The following is a 27782-nucleotide window of genomic DNA, read 5'->3' on the forward strand; positions in this document are numbered from 1 at the left end:
TCTGGGTCTGTTACAATCCTCTGGAGAATTTTGCCCCAGCCTGGTGCGTTCAGACCACAAGCCCCACTCGCCTTCAGCGGCCAGTGGTTCCACTCTATGTTCAGTTATCAAAAGCTTTCTGTGCTGCTCTGGGTCTTTCCCGTGCACGTGTCACCTGGAGGTGAGCCCACAACCTGCACTGCTTTATCCAGAGCCCAGGTCTCTTTCTCCAACTCTCTCCTCTCCAGGATCCCTGCACTTTCTAGTACTCGGCTCCTCTGTCAAGAGTTCCTCTTGCCAGAAAGACAGAGTTCTACCAGAGTTTTGGTCTGGTGTTGCTGTGTGGTCCTGCAACTGAGGCCACCCAAGGCAAAAAGAAAAGGGAAAGTAAAATGGGAACGCCCTCCCTGCACGGGTCATAGCAGCAAGTCTGAACTTGCCTTCATCATCCACCTGCTTTGGTTCACTTGGCAGAGGCCTTAGGGAGCTGCCTTTTTTTTTTTTTAAACTTGAGTTTTCAGCTGTGATAGGGACAGAGAAGGGCTGAAGTGGGCTTACGCTACCGTAACAGAGCTGGCCCCTCCATATGTTACTTTAAAACAGTAGAAAAATAATCTGGAGATGATGCAGTTAATCCAAAACAACTGATTTGTAAACATTTCTACTTTGCTTAAGGATTCAGCGTTACCCATTATTCAGAGACTCGCTGCGTCCAAGCTCCCCTGCTGGTTGTGTGCCACAGAGCCAGTTTTACAGTGTGTTCGTGGGCATAGAGGGAACACACCTCAACATAACCAAGGCCAAGTACGACAGACCCACAACTAACGTCATATCAACAGTGCAAAGCTGAAAGCATTTCCTCCAAGATCGGGAACAAGACAAGGACACCCACTCTCACTACGTTTATTCAACACAGGATTGGAAGTCCTAGTCACAACAAGCAGAGAAGAAAAAGAAAAGGAATCAAAATTGGAAAGGAGGACGTAAAACTGTCGCTCTTTACAGATGACATGATACTGTACGCAGAAAACTCTAAAGACGCCACCAGGAAGCTACTAGGGTTCATCAAGGAATTACATAGTTGCAGGACACAGAGTGAATATACAGAAATCTGTGCACTTATATATACGACCAAAACATCAGAAAGGGAAATTAAGGAAACAATCTCATTTGCCATCGCATCAAAAAGAAGAAAATACCGAGGAATAAACCTACCCAAGGAGGCCAAGAGACCTGTACTGTGAAAACTCTAAGATGCTGATGAAAGAAATTGAAGATAACACCAACAGATGGAAACATATATCATGTTCCCGAATTGGAACAGTGCATAGCAGCACTATTTACAAAAACCAAGACATGGAAGCAGCCTAAGTGTTCATTGACAGATAAATGGATAAAGAAAATGTGGTGTGTGTATATATATATAATGGAATATTACTCAGCTATAAAAAAGAATAAAACACTGCCATTTGCAGCAACATGGATGAACCTAGGGATTTTATATAAATATATATTATATATATATAAAATATACATATAAGTACACACACACACACACACACACAATGGAGTATTATCCAGCTATAAAAAAGTGAAATACCGCCATCTGTAGCAATGGATGGACCTAGAGACTATCATACTCAGTGAAGTAAGTCAAAGTCAGTCAAATGATATCACTTATATCTGGAATCTAAAAAATAATACAAATGAACTTATTTACCAAAGAGAAACAGACTTGTTGGTAGAAAACAAACTTATGGTTACTGAGGACGAAAGTGGCAGGGTGAGATAAATTAGGAGCTTGAGATTAACATATACATACTACTATATACAAAACAGGAGAAGGAAATGACAACCCACTCCAGTGCTCTTGCCTGGGAAATCCCATGGACAGAAGAGCCTGGTGGGCTACAGTCCATGGGGTCACAAAAGAGTCAGACACAACTGAGCAACTGAACAATAACATGTATAAAATCGATAAGAACACGGTCCCACTGTACAGCACAGGGGACCCCACTCAGTATCTTGTCATAATCTGTAATGCGGGACTCTGAAGGAGAACACACATATACACATATATGGAAGTGACTTTGCTGCACACCTGAAACCAAACCAACACGATATTGTAAATCAACCACACTTCAATCAGAAAAAGCGTGTTTGCATCCCTCACTGCCCTTCACGCCAGTACACTGAGCGCAGGCAAAGCAGGAGTGCAGGATGAGCCACAGGTTACCATGTCCCCGTGCGTCTGTTCAGTTGGTGGGACGGGCGTGTGTGATGCACCTCAGAGGGTCAGATGAACAGTCCATGGACAACAGAACTTTCCTCCAGGACATCACCCTTGGAATAAGGAAGCGGCCACTTGCCCTTGTACAGACCAATGTGTTCTCTACACAATCTACAGCTAGACGTGTGTTAAATGCTACTGATTTGGAACTATAGAGAAAATAAGATGAGTATATTTTTATATTATTTATTTAAAAAAATGTTTCCTAAGAAGTGAAGTAAGGGTAAACTACAGTACTAAGGTGACACTGTACTTAGAAACATATTGTTTTTAAACATGGCTTGGTGGCTCAGGTGGTAAAGAATCTGTGGGAGACCTGGCTTTGATCCCTGGGTAGGGAAGATCCCCTGTAGAAGGGAATGGCAACTCAGTTCAGTATTCTTGCTTGGAGAATTCCATGGACAGAGGAGCCTTGCAGGCTACAGTCCATAGAGTTGCAAAGAGTCAGACACGACTGAGCGACTAACACTTTAAATACATGAGGAGGACGGTACATAAAGAAAGATGCACAGAGACTCTCCCCCAGCCTGCAGATGTCACCAGGAAGGACACATTCCTCATGAGGAATCCTGCGGATAGCCGCAATCTGCCTGTGCAATCAGTGAGCACTTGGGAAATGCCAATCACCACGACTCAGCCCAGCGATGGTGAGGCCTGTTACACAAACAGGTCAGCACTCAGGAGGCTGGGACACCACAGCAAACGCGTCAGACCAGTCTCTGCCCTTCTCTGGGGCACTTTTGTTTGCTTAAGCAGAACATTCAGAATCTAGCCTTTTCTTGCTGACTTGGGCGGCAGGGTAAACACAAGCTCGAGAGGGGATGGTGGCAGCCCGCTAAGATACCCTACTGGTGAAACCTAAGGGTCCATCAAGGATTTACCCCTGCAGAGTTTGCAGGCAAAGTCCCCAGATCTCCTTCAAGTGCCTCACCGCCCCGCAAGGATTTAACCTATAAACCCACACACTGGCCTTTATGGGACTTCACGTGCCCTCTGTTAACACACTGTCGGGGGGCTCTGGTTACCGCCGGAGCCATCGTTGTGAGTGTTGCTCACTCTCTTGCTGCGCCCCCCAGCAGTCACAGCACAGGAGATCTTTTCCCTCTGCTGCTGTGGAGGCAGCAATCAGTGCCCGCCTGGCGGCAAATCCACTCACTGTGATGCCATCATCAAGCTCACATTTCATGACGGAATCCACAGAAACATCACGAAGACTGACGAGTACAGTGGAGGCCAAGTGGGTCAGGTGTTGCCTGGCCTGTCGGCCCCACAACCCCGCCTGGCTCAAAAAAGAAAAAAAAGATGATGAAAAGAGAAAGGCAGGAGGGAACTATCAGGAAAGGAAAAAGAAACAGGCTGGATTTTGTTCCAAAATTTTGTAAGGATTTTGTTCTTCCTGTTTTTTTTGAGGGATGGGAATGGAATAGAAACATAAAATGAAGACATCCATTTCTCTTCAACAGTGTTCTGGAGGTCTCAGTCAGGAAAATTAAGGCAAGAAAGTGAACTAAGAGGCATCCAGGTTGGGAAGAAGTCAAAGTATCTCTATTTGTCATGACATGGTCTTGTATATTAAAAATCCTAAGGGTTCCACCAAAAACCTACTAGAACTAACATACAGGTTCAGCATACCAAAAAAAAAAAACTATTGAATTTTTATACACTCGTTAACCCAAATAACCTGAAATTGAAATTAAGAAAAAAAACTCTATTTACAATAGCATCAAAAAGAATAAAATAATAATAAATTTAACAAGTGTAAAACTTATACATTGAAAACTACAGAACGTTTTTGAAAGGAATTAAGGAATAAATGAAAATACACCTGTGTTCATGATCATAAGACTTAATATTTCTAAGATGGCAGCACTCCCCAAACTGATCTACAGACCCTAAAAAATTCCCATCAAAATCTCACTTGACTTCTTTTCAGAAATTAACAAGTTGACTCTAAAATTCATATGGAAATTCAAGGGACCCAGAATAGTAAACCCAATTCTGAAAAAGAACAAAGAGGATTCACACTTACCAATTTTGAAACTTACTACAAAGCTACAATAAGGATATAATGATAGACATAGACAAATAGGATAGAATTGAGAGGCTGGGAAAAAACTCTCACATTTGGTCAACTGATATTTGACAAAGGTGTCAAGGATTCAATGGGGGAAATAACTGTCTTTTCAAATGGTACTGAAATACTTGGAAAAGGATCAGTCAACTTCCACATTAAAGGAAGATAAATGTGATCGTCTTCTTAAAAAACCACTTCTAAAAAAAAATCCACGTGTAAAAGAATGAAGTTGGACTTTCAACCAAACACCATATAAAAAAATTAACTCAAAATCGATCAAAGATCTAAGTGTAAGAGCTAAACCATTAAACTCTTAAAACATAGAAATAAATCTTCACGACCCTGGATTAGGCAATGGTATCTCAGATATGACCCCAAAAGCCCAAGCAACAAAAGAAAAAATAAACTGGATTTTATCAGGATTAAAAAACATTTATGTTTGAAAGGATACTATTAAACATGTAAAAAGAAAACCCATAGAACAGGAGAAAATTTTTGCAAATCTTATATCTGATCAGAGTGTAGGATTAAGAATATATAAAAGAGGGACATGCCTGGAGGCCCAGTGGTTAAGAGGCCATGGATCCAGGCTCGATCACTGGTTGGGAACCAAGGTCCCATGAGCAGTGGGGTGCAGGAAAAAAAAAGAATATATAAAGAACTCTGGTAACTCCATTATAAAAAAACAAATCCAATTAAAATATGGGTAAAAAGATCTAAACAGACATTTCTTCCAAGAAGAGGCACGAATGGCCACTAAGCACAAGAAAAGATACTCAACATCATCAGTCATTATGGAAACACAAATCAAAATGCGCTGAGACAACACTGGAGGATGGCTATGATGAAAAAACCAGAACGAGCGAGGGCTGGGCAGGATGCGGGCAGAGCGGACCCTCACATCTGCGGCTGGGGGTAAAGACGGTACAGCCACTGAGGAAAACATGCACTGCTTCCTCCAATGGCCAAACTTAAGGGTCATCACGTGACCCAGAGTGAACTCACTCTAGGTTTATACCCAAGAGAAACGAAAACATGTCTGCACAAAAGTGTGTACAGGAATGTTCACAGGAGCATCATTCATAAAAGTGAATAAATGAAGCAATGCAAACGCTCATCAGGTGCTGTACAGATAAGATGCGGTCCATCTACACACAATGGAACACTATTCAACCATAAGAAGAAACGAAGTACTGATGCACCCTACAACATGGAGGAAACTCAAAGACATCACACTAAGAAGCCGACACTAAAGGCCGTTCATCATGGGACTCCATTTATGCGCAGTGTCCAGGATGGGCAAATCCAGAGGTACAGAAAGCTGACCAGTGGCTGCCAGGGGCTGGGGGGACGAGAGCGGGGAAAAGGGCACTGGAGGGTACAGGGTTTCCTTAGAGACGATGGGACTGTTCTAAAACTGTGGTGATGGCTGCACAACTCTGGGAGCATAATACAAATGACTGAACTGCACACTCAGTGAAGTTTTTACCAGAAAAAACCCACAAAGTGCAGCTCACTCTTCACGGGTCACAGTGCCGAGCACCTCCCATCCACAGCACAGCTTCCACGGCCCTTGTTCCCTGTGCTCTTACTCTTTTGAGCTCATTTCAGAACTCTGGCTTCTTAAGGAGCGCTTATCCCACAAGTCAGATCAGAGGACAGAGTCCTCACACCCATTAAACGTCTCCCCTAGATGAGCGTGTGCCTCCCTCAGGTACAGGTGTGAAAGAACACATCTTCCTTCTGAGACCAGTTAGGGACGCCTCAGGGACAAGGTGACGAGTGGCGAGAGCAGCCCCAGAGGTCCCCCCAGCCCCCAGCCTGAGACCTGGTCCTTGGTGAGGCCTGGGCACCAGTGATGGGGCGGGGCTGTGTGTGGGGTCACTTGGTAAAGTTGGAGTTCAGGGGTGGGGAAAATGACTAAGGAAGAAAGATTCGGAGTGTTCCCACTTTCTGAGCACCCCAAACACATGGCCTCAAGGACGCTGGGGATCATGGAAAGGGTGAGGCACGTGCCAAGGTGGCAGCTGTCCCGGCTAAGGGGTGCAAGTGTCCACAGAGGCCAAGGCTAGGTGTCGAGGCTTTGCCTGGGGCCACAAAGCCAGCTCCACCCGGGCCCAGGCCCAGCTCTACCTGCTGACGTGCTGCCCCCACCACAGTGGCTGAGCACCAGCAGAGATGGAAGGCGTGGTGGGGTCTCCTGCTGAGTGACCTGCTTCCGTGCCTCTCCTGGGAAGGCAAAGGCCCTGCGTTGTCTTGACAATTCTGACATCTCCAAGTTCTCTCCATGGGCAGGCAGGGGGCACCAGGAGATCCCATGGGGCAGCAGTGGGTAGGTGGCAGGGCTACCCTGTCCCAGGAGTACCCCCACCCAGCCCTAGGTGCCTCTGCCCCCCAATTCCCCATCCCTTATTTTTCTACTTTTCACGTTGCCTGATCACAAACGTGCCTCCAGCCAAATGGTCCCGCTGCCTGGGTCCTTTTCCCTACTGTCCTGGTCTGTCCTTTCTGGATGCCAGGCTTGACAGCTTCCTAGGAAGTCCCCTTTGTGGTCAAATGGGCCCCATGACTCCCCCTTAACACCTCTCCCACCCACCAGGCATGGTGGCTCTCAGGCCCTCTGTGGGTGGCTCACTTTGGCTTCCCCTTCTCCAACCCCCTCACCAGGCCGCCACTGATCTTGGGCAGGATACCAGCTCTGCCCCCAGATTTTGCACCTGTGACTGATCTGTCATTATCTTGAGTCTGAGGCCTCCCCAGATTAGGAGGCTGGGTCAGGGTCATGCAGTTGATGGTTTTTAAGACCAAGGCTCAGTGCTAGGCAGGAGGATGTGTCTCATCCTGGCAGGAGAGACTCCCCCTGCCCCAACACATACATGCGGGGGTCTATGAGCCAGGCGACCTCCAAGGCTGGAGCCCTGGAGTCAGCTCAACGTCAGCTGGGTTTCAGAGTAGGGCCTTCCTGGGTCCACAGGATAAATTTTCACAAATAAAAAGGCAGAGTGATAGGTACGTGGCATCTTACATGTTTGTGGTGAAAGGATGGGGCTTCTCTTCTTGTTCCAGATGAGGGGGCCTCTTGTGCAGGCCAGGAGGAGGCTGGTCATGACCTTCCCAGTGGTTCCCAGGGAGCCGAGCCGCACACACCCACAGGCAAGTTCTCCAAATGCTCACCGGGAGGGAGGTCAGAGCCCAAAGGCCCACCACACAGACCCCAGTGATGAAACCATCAGGCGGGGAATCGCACCAATGGTGGCCCTCACAGACCACCCTGAGCTCTGGGTGCTGGGAGGCAGAGGGCAAGGGAAGAGGTCCACCCTGTTGGGGTGGGGGAGGGCAGTCTGGAGGGGCCGCCCCTCCCTGCACACCCTCCCCTGGCCTGGGACCCACTGCTGCAGAGAACAGGTCACTGGGGGTCTCTCTTCTTTCAAGGGGAGAGACCCTTCGTGTCACTCCCATGGCAGGTGGCCGGGAGGTTGTGCAGTTTGGTATCTCCAGGGTAAGGGATCTGGTTAGAGTCTTGTGTCTAGGGGGTAGGAGGGGCAGGGTCTACTTCCCTTCCTCAATCAGAACTGCCCGCAAGACCCCTGCAGTTCCAAAACCAAGTGGGCAGGGCCCAAAAGACAGACTGGCACTGGCCAAACCACTTTCTGGCAAAATCCTGAAACTGGCTGGCAGAGAGCCCCCTCCTGGCTGAGGCATGCACTGCACCTGGCAAACGTGCTTTCGCATGAAGCAAGACTATCCCCTCAAATCCGCGGTCTCCAGCTCCTCTTGAAGAACCCCAGGCTTGGCAACTTGTCTGCGTCCTACTGTGCCCTCTGAGTGGAGGGCACAGAGGTCCCTGAGGTGGAACACCCACCTCTCCCTCCTTGATGTTGCCTGCTTGCTCCCTGGAGCATCTGGCCTCCCACCCTAGACACAAGACTCTAACCCAGACCCCCTCACCCTGGAGACACTAAACTGCACAACCTCCCGGCCACCTGCCATGGGAGTGACATGAAGGGTCTCTCCCCTTGAAAGAAGAGAGACCACCAGCATCCCCTCTAAGGGAGGAAGGGCCAGAGTACCACCCCGCACCTCGCTGCAGGCAGCTGCCCGGAGGCGACTGCCAGAGCCCAGAGTCCCAGCCTGCTTTCTACCCACAGCTGGGCAGGGTTAGAATCACAGCGGCGAGTCCCCAGGCCCCGCGTGGCACTGATCAACCAGGTGCCCCCGAGTGTCCCGGGAGGGTCAAGGGGCCATGTGCCAGGACCAGAGACAGGAGCCACACTAACCCTTCCAGGCCCTTCCACAGACCCCAGTCCACGAGGTGGCAGGCTGTATGGGCGTCAGCTTTAATATGGGGCTGGCCTGTCTGGGGGCTAGGAGGGTCCACTTTGTTTTCTTGTTGGGAGTGAAATCTCAGAAAGATTGTCTTAATTCCAAAACGAATCATGAATTAGGGAAGCCATTTCTATCCTTCCCAGTCTCCACTTGGCTGCTGACAGCTCGGGGAGCCTCGGCTGGACCTGCTGGCCATCCTGGAATGTCCGTCCTGGCAGGACTGGGCCTCAGTGTAAGGCCCCAGAGAGGGGCGGCGGGCAGAGCTCCCAGAGTCAGCAATGCAGCAGGCACGTGCCCCTCCTGACCCACCACTCCCAAACGCCAACACGGAGGCAGAGAGGTTTTTATCCCCAAATCTGCATGGAGAGTGGGCACATCAGGGAGCCAGACTGATCCCTTAGCCAAAGCCCCCGTGCGCTAATGAGAGCAGCAGGCAGAAGGGGAAGGGCGGGGCGGGGAGGCCTGAGGTGCCGTGAACAGAGGCCGGCGCTGGGAGACACTGGCCCGCGGGGCCTCACGACCCAGGCCGGCGGCGTGACCAGCTCCAGGAGCGTGGGGCCTGGCGTGGCCTGCGGGGAGCGCAGCTTCAGAGGCTGCGTTTGCCTGGAGGATCCGAGTGTTGCCATTGAATCCAGAGATGAGAGCAGGACAGCAGCGCCAGGGCAACGCTCCGCACAGTCAACCCGATCGGGAGCCGTGTGTGTGCTGTGCCGCTCCATCAGCATCCGGCCCGGCGCCCACCTCCTGGGAGCCCGGTCAGGGCTGGCCACGCACCCAAACTGCGGGCCCCAGTCCTCCGAAGTCCCCGAGAGTCCCACACGAGAGGGCCACATTACGAGGCTGCCACCAGTTCCGCCTGCCTGGGCCTGGCTTTGACGGGGACTTTCTCTGTGGAGGAAACAGAGATGTCTGTCGTGTACAGAACACCCCACAGGCAGGAACTTCTCAAAAAGGACGAGAGGCGGCAAGGAGCCAGGTCAGGGCTTGGCGCTCTGGGAGGAACGGGCACAGCTCCGGGGAAGGCGAGGCATACACAGAAGCCGGGGGGCTGACAGAGAGCAGGCACTGGGCATGGGCACTCGGGATGGCACAGCGGTGGGTGTGCACCCTCCCACGGACCCCGCAGAGAGGCCAAGGAGCAGCGAGCCAAAGAGGAATCACGAAGGCAAGTCCGGGCTGAAGGAGGATTTCTGAAGGCGTGTTAAGCAACGCCCCAGGAAGGTCATCCCAGTGACGAATCAAGGACGGCTGGTCCTGGGCTGGACCCGGAAGAGCCCACACAGCTAAATGTGCCCTTTCCTGATGCTTTGGGACTTGCCTCTCTGAAAGGGGTTCGGCTCTCACGAGGCTACCCAAACTCCTTAGAGGTCTGGGCCCAACCCCAGGGTGAGGCTGCACTCTGCCTGAGGTGGTGCCAGCAAGCACCCAGCGGGAGGTGGGACCCGACCCTCACCAAGGAGGAAGGGCAGGGCCCAGCGGCCGGGATATCATGCTTTGCTCTAGAAGGCACTGTTCTCCAAAGGACATAACAAGGCAGGTACCTGGTATCTTCTCAGGAAGGGGCTCTGAAGGAACCTCTGGCAGCTCTATCTGTTCCTGTGAGAAACAGAGGGTAAAGGCCATGAGACACTCCCACCTCATCCTTCTCCGGAAAGGACAGCATCCCGTCCACTTAGCTGCTCTCAGCAGAAGTTAAATGGCACATGGCGCCTGCAGCACACACCCTGGGCTTCTGGCATGTCTGTCACTCAGATCACAGTGGCCACGAAGGGTGGCTGCTCCCAATGACCCGGACCCTGAGGGGTTCCCCGCCCAGAGTTCTGTTCTGAGTCTGGGCTGAGAGCTTTGAAACAGGTGCCCACGCAGGCCAGGGGCCAGAGCAGTGCCTCAGCTTGACGTGGTGGTACGCAGGTGCACCTGTAGTTCCTGGTACGGAACCGCAGAGCACGGGTCTGCCTATCGGGGCTCGGGAGGAAGTGAATCAGCAGGCAGGTGCACGTGGGCCCCCTCAGGCAGCGAGCGGCAGCACTCAGGACCTGCTTTCCCGTGGCCAATGGCCAGCGGGCTGGCAGGCTGGTGGGAACGGCGTGAATGTGGCTCGCTGAGGCCGGGGCCCCCAGAGATGGAGATGTCCTCTGTGAGGGAGCACAGACTCAGGGTCTGAAGAGACAGTTGGCCAGTTAGAGGCCTCCAGGCCAACACGTGGTGGTGACAGCGAGAGACCCACCACAAGAGGGAAAGAGCCCCCGTTTGGTCTAAGCCCCACCACTGCCCACTGGGGAGAAAGGGGCCGAGTGAGCCAGGAGCCAGCCTCCACTCTGTGTGCCCGTTCACTCTCACTCTGCCACGCCCGGGTGGACAGCCTGCAAAATGCTCCTTCCAGGCCAGTCCCACCCTGCGGTCAGCCAGGCGGACAGGGAGAAGGGGCTTCGGTTTAGAACAAATGCCAGTTGTCTTAGGGAAGAAAACCAGCTGTAAAACCAGGGCTGTGGGCTCAAGAGAAACTCAAGGCAGGTGCTCACTGAGGCCAGTGAGCAGAGGCCTCCCGGGGGTCCCTCCACCGGAGGCTGTGTCAGTCCCAGCGGTCCTGTTACCTGAGTGATGGCGTCCAGCTCCTCCAGGATGGCATCTTCGTCCTCCTGAGTGAAGCTTCCTGCCAACAGCTCATCTATTTGCTGCAAAAGGAGGAGCAGAGGTGAAGAGCGTGGCTGGGCTAGGGGCGGGAGGAGAGGTGCCCCCTCATGTAGGAAGGAGACAGCCCCGGCTCAAGGCTGCTCTCACTTGAAAGAAGGAAGACAGCCCCCACATGGTGTGGGAAGGCCTGGCCCTCACGGGCAGGGCTGGACACTGGCCACCACTCACTGGCTGCCAGATGGCGGGCCCCATGACACGGCAACACCTACCCGCTGGTAGTCCACGGCCTCCTGTGTCTCATCCAGTATCCGCTCCACCTCTTCCAGGGACATCACCTGATCGGTTACGAGTGTTTGAGTCTCGTCAGTGAAGCATGCGACAGAACCCCCTTTGTGCAGCCCACCTGCCCTGGCAGCGCACACGGCCTTGCCGCTCTGTTCTCGTTTAAAGGAAGCCACGCCAAGTGGGGTATGGTTATTTACGTCCATAAATAACAGCTTTGGTTATTTATGTCCCCGGCAGGGCCTGTCCACACAGGCACAGAGCTGTTAGACCAGTCTTTTCAGAAGCCTCAACTGACCTTCTCAGACCCCTGCTGGCCCTTCTCGGTGGATCTTCTGGCACCCAGATCAACCCTAACAGTAGTAACAAATATAAAGTTTTCTCTGGCCATATGACTTGATTTGTTTTGGGTTCAAAGCAACACCTTTGCTTGACTGGTCCCCACACTGGACATTCAGAAAGGCAACGTAACCTCAGCTCTCTGCCCAGCCCCACCTGCCATGCACGCATCGGGAACCAGATGGGGTGAGGCTGGGGCGTGGCCTCTCTGCACCTCACTTCTCCTTTCACCATCCACCTCTGGGCTGCTTCCTGAGACGGGGCTGTGTTCACCTCCTCCAGGAAGTCCTCTGACTAGTTCACCACACTCCTCCCCGACTCTGACGAGGCTATCCCTCCAGTCACGCTGAGAATCTCTGGATCCTAATTGTAGCTAGGGTGCCTATTCTCGGGTCAGTACTCCTGAGCTTGCTGTCTTACTAGACGGTCAGCCTCTCCCGGTAATGACTGACTCTCCCTCATGCCCAACGGCCTGGGTGCAGCTGTGGCCTCAGGGACACGTCCCCTCCGCGGTCCACTAGCCCCCCCGCCCCCGGCCCGCCAAGACTTACCTGGTGCATCTTATTCAGACACTCGTTTCCAATCTTCAGCCCCTCGATCACTTTCATTTCGATCTGGGTGAACTCAATGCTCTGGACCTGAGGAGGAGACCTGTGTGGTCAGGGGCCCGCCTTCTCTGCCGCCTCACGCAGACCCACGACGGGAGTTAGGACCACACTGTCACCAAGACTGTCACCAGGACTGATGGTCTCTGCCCTCCTCTTCCCTCTGTCCTTTCCTGGTGCCCTGACCACCAGCTGGTCGGGACTGAGAGGGCCTGGGAAGAATCTCGAATCAGACTGCTTATAACAGCAAAACTGTTAGTAAACGAGTACAACCAGAGCACTGCGCCCTGAACCCACGTTGCTTGGGAGCCTCCTGCAGATCTTAACACCTCTTCAGTCACTGGGGCAGAACTGTCCCCCCTATCCCCACCACCCAGAAGTGGCCTAGCCCCCCAACCACAATCCTGCAGCAGCCAACCTGCCCCAGCCCCTTAAGAATATCAGGCTCCCAGGAAAGCTTCCCCTTTGCCTCCAGGCCTGACCCACTCCATAGCCTCTGGCTGAGGGGCCAGGAAAGGAGAATGGTGGGTTTCGGTTCTCTGAGGGGCCTCCGGCCTACATGGCCCGCCCCGCCCCACAGGCCTACCATGGTCTCCAGGCCGGCGACCTGGTTCTCCGTCTTGTCCAGGAGCTGTTCCCGGTATCGCTTCTTCCTGAGCAGCAGCTTGGCCCGCCTGCAAAGCGGACCAGCAGTCACAGCCATTGGGTGTCCTGGCCCAGCGCCGACCGGCCTCCCGGCCTCCCCACACCCTGCTCCAGGCCGGTGGGGGTAGCTTCCTTCCTCCGCACACTGAGCCCGCCCCACTCACTCCTTCCTGCCGTCACGCAGGAGCTGCCGGGCGACCTCCCGCTCCCGCTCCAGCTGCTGGGTGATCCTCTTCTGGTACTGCTTAAGCTTGTCCCGCTGCTGCTTCAGTTGCTGTCGGGAGAGCAGGCCTTGTGTTGGCACGGGCCCACGCAGCACTGGACACTCGCTGGGCTACCCAGTGCCCAGAAGAGCGGGCACAGAGGCTGCCAGGGGCACTGAAGGGCCCCCCACAGGCCAGGTTGCCCCAGCTGCCACCCATGGAAGCGCATCCTCTGAAACAGAGCTCTCCATGGGGACCAGTTTGCCCTCCAGGGCACGTGGTGTACTCCCTGGAGACATTCCTGGCTGGCCCACTGGGGATGCCACTGGCATCTAGCGGGTGGAGGCCCAGGACGAGGCTTGATATCCTACAAGCCCCCAGGATCCCCCCCAACCCCAGACAGCTAGGAGTGTGAGCGCTGGTCAGGGAGCGTGGCCACCACCTCCAAGGTGCAGAGACGACACAAGATCATTGGTGAGGGTCACCTGAGTGCCACCAGCCCAGTCCAGCTGCAGCTGGAGACAGGGGCCGTCCCTTCCAGCTTCACCTCTCTGGGGCTCTCAGCCATTTGCCGTCAGCTCCCCCACTGTTGTCCCTTGCCACTATACATGGGTGGACAACAGACGCTGCATTGAGGTGATGGGCTCACATGACCTCACGAAGCAACTGGCACCCTGAAGTCCTGTCCCAGAAAGGAAGCAGGGCCATTTACATGCCTCAGCCTCTCCTTCCTACATTTCTGCCAAACTCCATCATTTCAGGTGACCCTTACGGTGAGCGCCTGCAAGCACTTCTCCGATGGAAGATGACATCTTCAGGGTCGGTTACCAGGAGTGAGTTAGTGAGTCAAGGGTGTGCACATCTTTTGGACTCAACACGATGAGAAACTAGCTCCAGCATGGACACGGTCTAAAGCGGCCGCTCCATAGCTCCCTTTTTAGAGGCTGTCTGCCCCAGTGCACTCTGGTTAGCGGCTCAGGGCAGCCACATGTCCTGTCCACGCTGACAGGAGAAATGTCCGCTGACAGTGAGATATCACCCCATAGCCAGCCTACCAGCCGGGCTCAACTCTGACTTACTTCTCTTCCACAGGGACTGAGCACCTACCCTGAAGGCGGCGGACAAAGTGTCAGGCAAGAGCCAGAGGGAGGCAGATGTGGCCAGGCCACCTGCTTTGTAAGACAAGAAGTCTCAGCAGAAGGTCCCGGGGCAGCTCAAGGTTCCTCAGCTCAGCTTTTCATCCTCAGAAAACATCAGGCAATAGTTTGTTCTGTGGTGTGCCAACTGAGTTGTTCCTGTCATGACCCCTCCGACATGTATCCTTGGCAACAAAAAGGAGAGCTTCGGGGGCTTCCTGCTCAGCCAGAGGCTCAGAAGCCCAGGATGGAGGCCAGCACACGTTGGGGACCGGACCCTGACCACAATAAAAACCCAATGACAGCTGATCTCCAGTGACAAACAGGCCTGACAAACAGGTTTCTTTTTCATGGGGAACTTCAGTTAAAAACTTTTATAACTTCTGGTTTCAGACCCCAAAGTAAACCCGACCCCCACCCAAAAAACACAATCTGATACTTGAGTTAGCTTCTTTCTTAGCACCAAAAATTACATACTTTTCCTGCAGAAAATTACAAAAGAAAGCGAAGGTAGATTCCACTCACATTCTAGGCTCTCTCCCTCCTGGCACAGTTTTCTTACAAAAATGGGTTATTTTCAACATATCATTTCACTTAACACACCACACGATTTTTTCCCTAGAAACTTTCATATCAGTGCTCTCCAGAAAAAGACGCTCGAATCCACAGATAGAAACATAGAAACATCACCATCATCTAAAACTTTCGAGGGCCAGGAGTGGCCAGGAGACAAGGGCAGCCCACAAGCTCGGGGCCAATGCCGCACAGGTTGTAAGTTTGACAAGGACTGGGACTGAGGCAGGTGTTGAGTCCACAGAACACGACCGTCCCACAATTAGAGCGTTTGCTTAGATCCCCAGCTGCCAGATCATCCCCTCCCCACGACCACGCGGCCCCCGAGCCCGCACCGGGCCGGGGCTGGGGCTGGGAAGTGGTCTGGTACTGGCTCCCGTGGTGCTGGAGTTTAGAAACCCCACCCGCAGGCGCGGACTCGCCCACGAACAAGGTACAACCACGAGACAGTACAACGAGGGCCCCGCCTCCCGAAGCACAGCTCAGCCACACCCGGACCACCTACACCCGCAGCGACCGGACTCGCTCACACTCGCTGGGAACCGGGCCCAGACATGCTCCCCAAAGGGAGCCCATTGCGCATCGTCCCAGACGGGCTCCGAGGCTGCAGCCCGGGCGTGAGGCTGGGCGGCCAGAGGGGCTGGACCCCTTAGAGAAGCGGAGCGCAGCCTGCCGCCGCCCAGCCTCGGTTTCCCGGTACGGTCCGGAGGTACCTGGCCCGCGCCCACCCGCCTGCAGGGCCCGGAGCCTCACCAGGATCGCCTTGTCCTGCTCCGTGACCCGGCTCTGCTTCTTACGGCCGAACAGGTTGCCCATGGCGGCCGGCCCGGCCCGTGTCCCTCCGCCCTGCCCGGTCGGACCCGTGCCCCGTGCCACACGGCCACCGTAGTCCGGGCCCAACCCACCCCGCTACGGCGGCCGCGCGGGGCCTGGCGCCGCAGAACGCGGAACGCGGCCGTCTGCGGACGGTAGCCCCACCCAGAGAAGGGGCTGGACCTGCAGTGGGCGGGGCTCAGGGACCCTGGATTGTGCGGTTCAGGTGCATTTCCTGAAGGCCCCACCTGCGCAATCTTCAAGACTAGAAGTTCCATCTCCCACTACGGTGGGAACCCTGCTTGGTGATCGCGTGGACCGTCTCCCGGAAGGTCAGAGATCCTGTTCACAAATCACTGCCCGGCCGGCTCGGATGCACAAAATGCTGCGTTTAGTGATGTTAAAACCCTGATCTCTGGTGTCCACTGAACTGCCAACTAGGCAGCGTGCCCCACCGGCTCTGTCCTCCGGGCCGGTGGTCAGTCCCCAGGGGAGTCCATCGTCTGGTTCCGTGGTCTCGGCAGAAGCCTCCACGGGGTATGGGGGATATAGGTTGGGGTGCCACCCACACCTGCAGCCCTGGCTTCCACTCGTGTGTCTTGGCTGGCATGAGGGGTTACAGTACTCAGCCCAGTTTGGTCGCCCAGGCTGAGCCCGCAGCCCAGTCTGCATGGGCCCCATCACCTTTCTACCAGTCCTGAGCAGGTGGGGTCATAAGATGAGGTGTCCCATGGCACATGCCCAGCGCTGACCCCTTTCTGCGAAATGAACTCCTTGATCAGAAGCAGAGTTGCATGGACACCACCACTGCTGCTGCTGCTGCTAAGTCGCTTCAGTCGTGTCCGACTCTGTGCGACCCCATAGACGTCGTCAGCGCACCAGGCTCCGCCATCCCTGGGATTCTCCAGGCAAGAACACTGGAGTGGGTTGCCATTTCCTTCTCCAATGTGTGAAAGTGAAAATTGAAAGTGAAGTCTCTCAGTCGTGTCCGACTAGTAGCGACCCCATGGACTGCAGCCTACCAGGCTCCTCTGTCCATGGGATTTTCTAGGCAAGAGTACTGGAGTGGCTTGCCATTGCCTTCTCCGATGGACACCACTAAGGGCCTCCAAATCCACAACAGTGCAGCTGGCAGAAGCCTCCTAGAGTGGGCGGAGGCAAATCCACATCTATCTGGAGTGTCTATTCCAGCAGCAGCCCATGGAGAAGGCTGTGTGGGGAGGAGTCAGCATCCCCTGCTCTCTGGATGGATGTGCCTTCTTGTCAGGGGAGTTCTTATCCCCCATCAGCTGGGCCACTCAGCTGGCGTCCCACAAAGCAGAGATGAGCCTTCCCTGCTGACTCCGCCTAAGTGCAGAGCAGGGGCAGGGCGGGGGTTTTTAGGCAGCAGCAGTACCTGGCACAATGCTTCAGGCACTGGGGGGAGGTTTGCCAGGCATACTACATAGACCCCTTCATGAGGAACCCATTCTCCCTTCTGTTCAGTCCTGGAACTGGGTGAGAGGTCATGATTCTCCTCTGAGGTCCTTCCCATCAGATCTCTATCTCCCAGATCTGGCTCGTTTCTTAATGATCCATTGAGGCTTTCTGAGACTGTCCAGCTTTTGAAGTTGGTCAGTGACAAGGGCTCTCTGGCACTGTGCATCGTGACTACTGCGTGGGTTTGCTGCCTTTTCCAGTGACCTGTCCATGTGAACTCTGAGCCTTGCGCCTCCTGGTTCTCAGGAGAAATCAGGGCCCCTGTTTTGACGGCAGCAGCTCTACTGTCTTCCCTGGCCTGCAGACCTTGGAGGGCTTTTCAAGAACCCAAGGTCCTCACCAAGGGATTTCTTGGGGCTTCTGTCCAGTGCGTGTGCCTTGAGGACACGAGGAGCTCAGTGAGTTGCACCTGATGAATTCACATCAAGTCCTTATCTGTCCCAGCCCTTGGAGTCCTTCCTCTGTATTATACCAAGGGATTCCTGGTATCTCAGCTGGGCCATACTAAGTCCAAGTACAGATGAAAGCAAACAGTGGAGCCCAGAGTCTCAGGTGCTCCTACCCTGTCCAGGTCACCCAGTGTTGGCGGCCATGCCCACCTGTGAGGTCTCCCCAAGACTCTCCAGTGTGAGTCAGCAATTTCTTGGAATTCTTGGGATGTGCCCACCTTCCCTGGAGTCAGCTGGGCTCTCACTGCAGTTATGGATCTGGAGACAACATGGCGTTACTGGGTGGGGTCTTCATGAGCAGGGGGTGGGAAGGACGCTTCAGATGGGGAGCAGGGTCACTTCTGCTGGCAGGCAAGGCTTGACGTGGTTATGAGGGGGTCAAGATCAGCCCACTCAGCTCTCTCCATCTGACTCTTTCACACTGACCAGATGAGGCTGAGAATTCAATTTATGTTATAATCCTACAACCCGCAGAATAGAACTGGGGGAATGATATCCAGACACAACAGTCCTGCTACAAGAAATAAGATTTTCTTTTATAGTAGTCCTACACATTTTCTGCTTTTCGGACTCTATCTTGAACTGAGAATTTAAAGCCCCTTGATTGTCATTTTTAAAAATGAAATCTTCCCAGTGTGGTCAGAAATCACTTGTGTGCCCCATTAGCCCTGATTTCCCCCAGGACGTTGCATTGCAGCTGCTTGGACTCCCAGAATCTGGCTTTCAGGAAATGCTTCCTTCCAGGTCATCGCAGAAAAGTGTGTGGCTACAGCATCCCTCCACTACCTGTGTCCTATTTGCCACAGGCTGTGGCAGTCTGCTCTGGCTGCCATGACAAGTCACCACAGGCTGGGCCTCTTAGGCCACAGAAATGTATTGTCTCACAGTCTGCAGGCTGGAAGTCTGAGTTCAAGGCATCGGCAGGGATGGCTCCATCTGAGGCTGTGAGGGGGAATCTCCAACCTTCTGTTGGTTGTCGGCAAGCCGTAGCACGGAGAAGCATCACGGGACTTTTCCTCCATCTTCATGGAGCCTCCCTGTGTGCCCGTCTGTGTCCAAATTTCCCCTTTACATGAGTTTACTAGTCTTGTTGGATCAGGACTGACATGAATGACCTCAATTTAACGTGCTCACCTCTGTAGAGACCCTCTCTCCAAATCAGGGCATAGTCTGAGATGTTTGGGGTTAGGACTGCAACATCTGAATTTTAGGGGGACACACAGTTCAGTCCATGACACAATAATGAGATCATCACTGCATACAATCAAGTTTGGGTTTCTGTCTTCCACTGTCTCTCTCCGGGACTGACTTCTGGCCCTAACTATGCATCATGGGAACCTCTGTAAACAGGCACCTCTCTGGGCATTTCAAGCAGGGAGACATCTATTACAGATAATCAGTGATTCAAAATCAGGACAGCAGGAATGAAGGCCAGGGGCCCGTCACTGGATCGTGGAGAAGTGGGAGCTTTCTTAGACTTGAAAAGAAAGTCAGGACACAGTGACACCCCACCCCACCCCCATTCTGCCTCACAACTACCAAAGCCCAGTCAGCCGCCTGTGCACCTCTGCCACCATCCACAGCTTGGAACACTTCCTACCGGAGGAAACTAACCTGGAAGCCCGATGGAAAGACCTCTAGGGAAGGTGACAATGGGGTAGCCCTTACCTGACGCACAGACCCGGGGAGCGGGTGGCGTGCAAGTGCAGCCTTGTGGGCTGGCCTGCCGTGTGCGCACCGGCGTCAACAGGGTTCTGCAGGCCTGCGGGTGGCGGCCCAAGGAGCACGTGGCAGGAACTGCCATCAACTCCGGCGGCCATGAACGACTAGCGCAGGAAGCCATCCGGGTCCCCTTGCCCCTCGTCGCTCTGCGGCCCACATTCGCCATCCACCTCCTCTATCTACTGTCTCCAACCACCCGCTCCCTCCAACTTCTAGGCCTACCGATCAGCCTCCGCTGGGTGCCCACCTTCCCAGACTGCCAAGTGTCACTCCCAGATAAGGGCTCTGATTGGTTCCCTACAAGCCAATCAACTGTGGCCTTGCTGGCGTCTTATCCTCGCCGGAGCCAATCCGCAGAGGGGAGGGTGGTCGCTCGCGGGCAGAGTGGAGGGAATTTCCTCCAAAACAGGCACTTTTTGAGGCCACTAAATGCGACGAGTTGACTCACTGGAAAAGACTGATGCTGGGAGGGATTGGGGGCGGGAGGAGACGGGGACGACAGAGAATGAGATGGCTGGATGGCATCACCGACTCTGTGGACATGAGTTTGAGTGAACTCCGGGAGTTGGTGATGGACAGGGAGGCCTGGCGTGCTGTGATTCATGGGGTCACAAAGAGTCGGACACGACTGAGCGACTGAACTGAACTGAACTGAAACACCAGGGATCTGGGGTAAAGCTTCACATGAGAACGGGAGTCATTCCGATGCCTGGTCGGTCTAGGACACATGGGAAGGATGAACTGGGGGTGCTGGCCAGCGGTACACGTGCAGCATGTTAAGAGCTGTCAGGGTCGTGGTCAAGGGTCCCCAGGGTTAGGGGTCCTGGGGGGGTCAGACTAAGGAGGCGGTGACAGAGCAGCAGAGAACACGGGGTTAGCCAAGGAATCTTCTGGAAGAAGTCAGAAGGATTCAGGCCAAGTTTCAGGCATTGGGTGTGAGCCCAGGAAATGGTGTTAAAGACACAGATGAGCTGTTGGTAGGACCAGCTTCATGGACACTACGTGGGCACAGAGGATGGGGCATCCCAGGTCAGTGCCGGTGGAAGCCCCTGGGCGGGTGTCCTGGGACGGGGGACGTCCTGGGGAAGGCGAGAACTCAGAGGGGCTGCATGGAGGGCTGAGGAGAAAGTGCTTGCCTGCTGGTAACCCTTGGGGGACCCATGAGTGGGGACGCTGGGTCGCGGCAGGTCAGAGGTTGAGACGGCTCTTGAGGGCTCTAGAGCAGATATGAGGCGGGGCCAGGGAGAGGGGTGCAGGGCCGCGGGGGCGTCCACCCTTCTTGGAAGCCTAGCGCCGGACCCCCAGTCAAGCTGCGGCCGGGTAAGGGCGAGCCCCGCGGCGGCCACGCGGTGGCGCTGCAGGACAACCTGGAGGCCGTAGGACAACACCTGGGCCGGGGATGCGGGCTGGCTCCCCAGGGGGCGGCACCGGTACCCGTCCCCAAGCACTCCACACCCCAGCACTGGACACCCAGGCACCCCCACACCTAACCCTGTGCTCTGCACCCCACACCGGGTGCTTGCTCCCAGACACAAGCCCCTTGTACCCCAGCACCTGTCACCCCACACCTCAGCATCTCAGACACCTCACCCTGTGGGGGCGGCATCCCGCATCCGATCGCCTCCCCAGCCCACACCCAGCACTACTGCAAGTCCACCCCTTGCACCGGTGGGGGAGGTGCAGGAAGGGGGGTCCAAGAACAGCCCCTGAGGTCAGGGGGAGGATCTGGCATGGGTCTGCCCTAGCTTGGAGAAGCCACATTCTTTGAGCTATTTTGCAGATACTGAAACGCCCACTAGGTGGAAGAAGTTAACAGTATACTGCCCCCAAGACACCAGACCCACTGGAACCAAGATGGGTGATGTTGACTCCCAATTACCTCACTACCAACCAATCAGAAGAATGTCCATGAGCTGATCATGTACCCCACAACCCCTGTCTCTCACCTGGTCTTTAAAAACCTTTCCCTGAAAGCTTTCAGGGAGTTTGGGCCTCTTAAGGACTAGCTGCCTGGGATTCTCTGCTTGGCACCTGCAATAAATGCTTCACTTGTCTTTACCATTACTTGGTGTCAATAGTTCAACTTTACTGTGTGCGGGAAACAGACCCAAGTTTGGTTTGGTAATGTCCTCTTTGAAGAATTGTCTGTTCAAGTTCTTTGCCCAGTTTTGAATTGTCCTTTGATTGGTGAGTTGTAAGAGCTCTTTATGAGTTCTGGATATTAAACGCTTAAACCCTTATCAGATATGTGACTTGCAAGTATTTTCTCTGAAATCTTTTTCTGCAGATTAATTTTTTTCCCATCCTTATGTCTTTTGATGCACACAAAGACATTTTTACGAAGTCCAGTTTATCTAGTTTTTCTTGTGTCAAGCTTCTGGTGTCAAATCTAAGAATCCGTTGCCAAGGTCATGAAAATTTACCTCTATTTCCTGCCCTCCCCCCCTTAGGAATTTTAAAGTTTTAGCTCCTGTATTTATGCCATTTATTGATTGTGAGTTAGTTTTTGTATGTGGTGTGAGGCAAGGGTCCACCTTTTGTGTGTAAATATCCAGCTGTCATAGCACCATTTGTTAAAAGACTATTCTTTCCCTACTGAGTGGTTTTGTCACCTTGTTTGAGAACCAGTTGCCCATAGATGTCTGGGTTCATCCGGGGTTCTCTATTCTGTTCTATGCTAGAACCACTGTAGAATGATTACTGTAACTTGGTACTAAGGTTTGAATCAGGCAGATTCCAATCAGTAGAAAGACTCCAACCTTTTATCTTTCAAAGTTGTTTTGGGGACCCTTGTAATTCCATATGCATTTGAAGTTTGATCTGTCCAATTCTGCAAAAGGGTCTTTAGGATCTTCTAGGACATGCATTGAATCTTTGGGGAATACTGCCATTTAATAATATTGTCAACCCACGAACACAGAATGTCTATTTATTCAGGTCCTCTGTAATTACTTTTAGCAATGATTTGTTGTTTGGTGTACAATCTTTCATCTCCTTTATTGTATTTATGCCTAGGTATTTAATTCTTTTTGATGCTTTTGTAAATGGAATTGGCCTGTTAATTGCCTTTTCCAGTTGTTCAATGCTGGTGTGTCATTTGTTTCTTTCCCCAGTGCAAATAGTTCTGGTAAAGAGCAAAAAAGACAGGAAACCCCATGTGGGTTCTGCCTGGGCTTTGGTTGTGGTTGTTGCTGGCAGCTGCCACCTTCCCTGTGGAGCTGGGATCACTCCCTCCACAGGCTGTAGGGGCAGGAGCTCCACACGTATCTGGGTTCCCTCACAGAATAGCCCCCAGGCCATTCCTCCTGCAAAGCAGGGCACTCTGGGTGCTGGTGACAAGTTCTGGGCTGCCCCCCCCCATCACCTCCAGTCCCTCCCTCGCAGTTGGGGGCCTCTCTGGGAGCCCCCTTGTCTTGTATCTGGCGTGGAGGAGGGCTCTGCTGCCCCAGAACCTGTACCTGCCTCGCCTCCCTCCTCCCTGCCCCCTGGTGTCTGCTCTACACTTGGGTAGAACATCCCCTCTTTCATGGCCCCTCCTCCTTCAACCAGCAGCAGCCCCCACATTGGTGAACTGGACGCCTCACCTGGATTCCTGATCCTCAGCTGCTCGTCCCAGCTGCACACTTTTGGGCCCATGTGGGCCTGGGGCTGCGGCTTCCTATGCTGGCCCCTGGCTCCCACAATGGCTGCACAGACCCTGGGGCTGGCGAGGGTCTCAGGATGTGCCTGCTGGCTGTCCCTTTGGGGACACAACTGGGCCCATCCCAGCTGCCACCCTCCCTCTGGTGCCCCTTTCCCTCACCTGTTTTCATCCTACCCCATCTTCACCTGCCCCAGGCCAGGAGGCACTGGCCAGTTTTCAGGCCACGTGGACCCTCAGCCAGCTTGTACAACTGAACCCAAGAAGCAGAACAACCTTGAGAGGCCAACCCCTCTGACCTCTTCCCAGAGGACCCCTGAGAAACCCCAAGACGGAGACAGTGGCCAGCCGGCCTTATGGTGCACCCAGCCCTTGTCTGTAATTACGTTTTTCCAAACTCATTCTGCAGGCCCCGCGTCCTGAGGCTGAATCACTCCCACCCACCTGCATGCACACGCTTGACTGTGTGTTGCCCAGGTGAACACACCTTTGCTGGGAATTCTTGGCGCCTCCTACGTGCTGAAGCATGGCATCTGCACGGGGTTGAGGACAAGCCTGCGGCCAAGTCTCAGGTGGTCCTGTGCTGAAAGCCGCTGAGCCAGGAGGGACCCACAGAGCAGAGCCTCCCCGAGCTTGTCATCTGCATGAGATAACACCTTCCCATCCCCTCTCTCCTCAGCTGGACGGCTGTCCCTGCCTGGCCACCTAGGACAGTCGTCCTTGGCTCCTGGCTAGCAAGCTGACACCAGCTCTGCGGTGCTGGTGGGCTCTTTTCTGGCCCCTTCACTGCAGGCGTTTGGAGCCGGTGAGTGGAGGGTGTAGCCCTGGGTCTGGCGCCCTCCTGTGGTAGCTCCAGCCACATGCCCATCTTTCATTTTTATGAGCACTTGATTTGTATTCAAATCCGGGTGACAGAATAACTGATGCTAATGGGAAAAATATTACTCTCTCTGCTGAAGTGTGCCAGGTGCAGCTGAGTAAGTGCTGGGTATCCTTCTTGTTTAAAACAAACTGTAATGTAATTCAGGAGTTCCAGCTGCTTACACCCCAGGTTTCCATGGCAACAGTTCCCCTCCCCACTTTGGAGTGGGCGCTGTACTGGGGAATCCACCTGCTTCCCCACAGTCTTCCTCACGTGCCGAGGCCTCAGGGCCTCCTCCTGCGGGCCTCCCCAGGGACGTGGAGGCAGCTGGCCTGGAATGCACAGCTCTGGAGATCAGGGGCCCTTCCCTGCTCCTCGAGAACAGGGATGGATGCCTTCCTTCCCATTTCAGTGCCCCCTCACCTCCTCTTAGGCCACTCCCGGCATTTGGGGGCTCTGCTTGGTAGGGGACTTATAGACAGAAAGAGTGGTCAGCAGCATCAAGTCTCTCAAAGAGGCCCACATCCTAGTCCAGGGAGCTGTGAACCTCTTAGGTTATGAGGCAAAGGGGATTAAGGATGCCAATCAGCAACTCGGATGTGGAGAGATTGTCCTGGATTACTCACTGGGGCTGTGTCATCACAGGGTCCTTGAAAGTGGGGGGTGGGGTCGGAGTCCGAGTCAGAGTGATGCCCTGTGAGAAATACTCCAGCTGCACTGCCGGCTTGGAAGGAGGAGCAAGGGGCCATGAGCCAAGGGATGAGGGCAGGTTCTAGAAGCTGGAAAAGTGATTCTCCGCCGGAAGCTCCGGAAGGAACCTGCCCAGCTCCTTGGTTCTAGGTTCGGTGTGGGGCTCTCCAGGCCCAGGAGAGCGAGTGTGTCCTGGCTGACGTGTTTGGGGTGATTGGTCGCAGCTGCCCTGCGGGCTGACACAGGGGCTTCCCTGGTCTGGGCCCTGGCAGTGGCTGGCCTGCCTCCTTCTTGAGTCCTGGCTCCTCTCTCCCCTGTGTGCCCCCATCACAACCCGCCTGGCCTCCTCAGGGGCTGGCCTTTAGTCCTCGGCCAGGTTGACCCCATCCAGTTTAGTGAACCCGGTTCAATTCCTGTCGCTCCTTCGGCGCCAGTGTGCATGGCTGGCTCCCAGTGCTGCCCACCTCCCCACTCACTACGCCCTGTTTGCCGAGTGAGGTTCCATCTTGAGGCCATGAGGTCAGGATGCTGGGTGGGACCCCGGTTCCTGCTACCACCCACCCAGTGGGTGTGGCTCTGGGTGAGCTGCTTCACGCCTGGGCCCCATTTCCTGTCATGAGGGCGACAAGAGCTGGAACCCAAGCTGCTTGTAGGGAGTGGGACCCCTCAGGCCTGCTGGCGCGTCAGTGGGAACATGGGCTCCAGCCCCCACAGGGGAGTCAACCCTGGACCACTAGGTGGGCCCGAGGAGTCAGAGGCTGACAGTGGAGGACCTTTCAGGCTGGGACCAGAGAGGATGCTGGCTGAGGAAGGAGTCGGGGTCCCCAAGCCACAGGAGGAGGGTGGGAAGACAGACCCCCAGGACAGAACCCAGATGCAGCCTTCTGGCTTCTAACTGTAGGTGGTAAGTAAAAAAGACACAGGACGTGGCAGAGGGATTCCCTCTGGGAGCCTGGGCTCACAGGCAGAGTGGGGTGACCCCAAATCTAGGGCCTTCTCTTGGGCCAATGGTCCAAGCCACAGGGCTGGGGCTGTGCCCAAGGGGGCCAAGGGCTGGGAACCACCAGCTTGTGCCTGGAGCCTCGAGGGCATGAAGGACTTGCCTTAAAGGACAGCGCCTCCAGCCAGCCCTCTGCGTATTTATCTTTTATTAACAGTTTATCCTTCTCGCCTTTTGTGTTACAATTCCATGTTTTGTCAAAGTCTTTCAGTTCTCATTTTGATAAAATAAATAGAGATAAATGAACCCTTAGGTCGCACTCTCTTGAGCCTCTGTAACTTCATGATTGAATTTTCGCATCAGACCTGTGAAGACAGCCCCACCGGGCCCCCGCGCTTGGCCTGGGGATAGTTTTGTCTCAAAATAAACAGAGCCACATGTGAGCTCAAAATGTGGAGTGGAACTGCTCTGTGAAATCGGCTCTGGGCAGTCAGCTCGGCATCTGTGGGTGGAGCTCAGCTTCTGGAAGGTTCCCAAGTCACTGTGTCTGGAGCACTGGGTGAGCTGAGCTTTCTGCAGCCTTCCCCACCCGCACGCCGCTCACTCACCCAGCACACGATGGACACCGTCCTGGAGCCTTCTCGGGGGAGCAGTCACGGCCAGCCCCTGGCCAGCCCCGTGCCCTGTCCAGCCCACCCAGGTCCACAGCACGGCTCTTCCTTACATTCCCACTATTATTGGCCTCTTACCGGCAGAGTTTACTAAGCCAGCTCACTCCTCTATCTTGGAATAATCCTGATTCCCAAGGAAAATGGAAAAAATGATTTTTAAAATATCATCATCGTGGTTATGTCTTGCGTACCAGGCGTGGCTGCTCAGCGCCCCGCCACAGACGCATGTGTGCAACGGACACACGTGAAGCTGCTGCCCACCTGGGAGTTCTCCTGTGTCCCATGCAAGTGTGAGCTGCCCCCATGTGTGTGAGGACAGAGGGTTGGGGCGGTGCTGTTCACCCCTGGATACTCAGGGCTGGGCCGCCCCTCCACGTGTGCTCATGTGATGCGTGTGGGGCGCGGGTGCGGAGGCCACGCACCGGGTGGGCAAGAGCAGCACTTGAGAGAAACAAGCCCTGTGGCCCAAGCGACCTGCCTCTCCTTCCAGACCGGAGCCCCTCCTGCCGACACTCAGACGGGAGGCCTGTCTGTGGGGAGGGGTGCGCTCGGGCTCTGGGGTTTGGCCAGACAGCCTGGGGTGATGACCAGCGGGTGGCAGGCCACCTCCATCTGTCCTTTGCTCATTCTCAAGCCTCCACCTCAGCCAGTGGTCTCGGACCACCCCAGGAGCCCACGCTGGGGGGGACACAGCCCCAGGAGCTGGCTTCCGTCTGGTTTGGGGACTAATGCTCACATCACTTGGAAAATAAAACAAGTGTGTTACCCCCTTGGAAACCTCAGACGACAACAGGATGGGTGGGGACTGGAACATACAGTGACTGTGTCCTCGGCCTGGGAGCCGTGTCTCAGCAGAGCAGCGACCGTCACACCAAGGACTCTGGCAGAGCCCCCTTCTCTGGGCTCCTAGGCATGACAGCGAAGACAGACAGACAGACAGTGCGGGCCCTCTCAAGCCCTCAGCAGCCAGTTCGGGCCAGTGTTCAGGGTAGCGTGGTGGGTCCCCTATGTACACGGCGGCCTGCAGGGAGGGGCCGCTATCTGACACGCTTCTCCACCGAGTACACGGAGATGTAGTAGTCGTTGCTGCCCACGGCCAGGTGCGGCTGCGGGAGGGAGGAGAGAGCAGGCGGTGAGAGGCTGGGGGGATGTAGGCCGGGTCTGGTCACCCCAACTCCACCCGCAAGGCCAGTGTGGAAATGACGGGCTCCTGGGCCACACAACTCGTGCAGGTTCCTCACCTCTGCCCTGTCACAGGGAACCTGCCTGCTCCACACACCGCCCACGTTTTTCTTTTCAGCATGGCTCCCCAGGGACAGCTCTGGGAACCTCATGCCGTGAGTTTTGGCAGAGAGCCACACGCCAGGCTCCTGGGGAACCTCGTGCTGCACGCAGGCAGGTGGGGAAAATCCTAATTTAAAACACAGCAG

At 54.5% G+C, this 27782-nt stretch overlaps 2 protein-coding genes across 4 annotated transcripts in view; both read right to left on the minus strand.

Annotated features, from left to right (window-relative positions):
- Window positions 1-677: 677 nt before the first annotated feature.
- Window positions 678-16010, minus strand: CHMP6 (charged multivesicular body protein 6). Its single transcript, XM_055408384.2, has 8 exons — window positions 15840-16010; window positions 13339-13448; window positions 13116-13203; window positions 12476-12562; window positions 11573-11638; window positions 11264-11344; window positions 10211-10265; window positions 678-9557 (listed from the first exon to the last, which is right to left on the minus strand). The coding sequence occupies exons 1-8, from the start codon at window positions 15900-15902 to the stop codon at window positions 9502-9504; spliced, it is 606 nt and encodes a 201-aa protein (XP_055264359.2). The 5' UTR covers window positions 15903-16010; the 3' UTR covers window positions 678-9501.
- A 9862-nt stretch (window positions 16011-25872) lies between these two features.
- Window positions 25873-27782, minus strand: part of RPTOR (regulatory associated protein of MTOR complex 1) — a 325518-nt gene continuing 323608 nt past the window's right edge. For all 3 annotated transcript variants that reach the window (XM_088829259.1, XM_088829260.1, XM_088829261.1), the window contains one exon: window positions 25873-27458. In XM_088829259.1, coding sequence (XP_088685385.1) covers window positions 27390-27458 — 69 coding nt within the window. In that variant the 3' untranslated portion in view covers window positions 25873-27389. The remainder of the gene's footprint in view (window positions 27459-27782) is intronic.

The sequence above is a fragment of the Moschus berezovskii genome, chromosome 20 (genome assembly GCF_049115385.1).
Source record: "Moschus berezovskii isolate FMDL1 chromosome 20, NW_MosBer_1.0, whole genome shotgun sequence".
Classification (NCBI taxonomy): Eukaryota; Metazoa; Chordata; class Mammalia; order Artiodactyla; family Moschidae; genus Moschus; species Moschus berezovskii.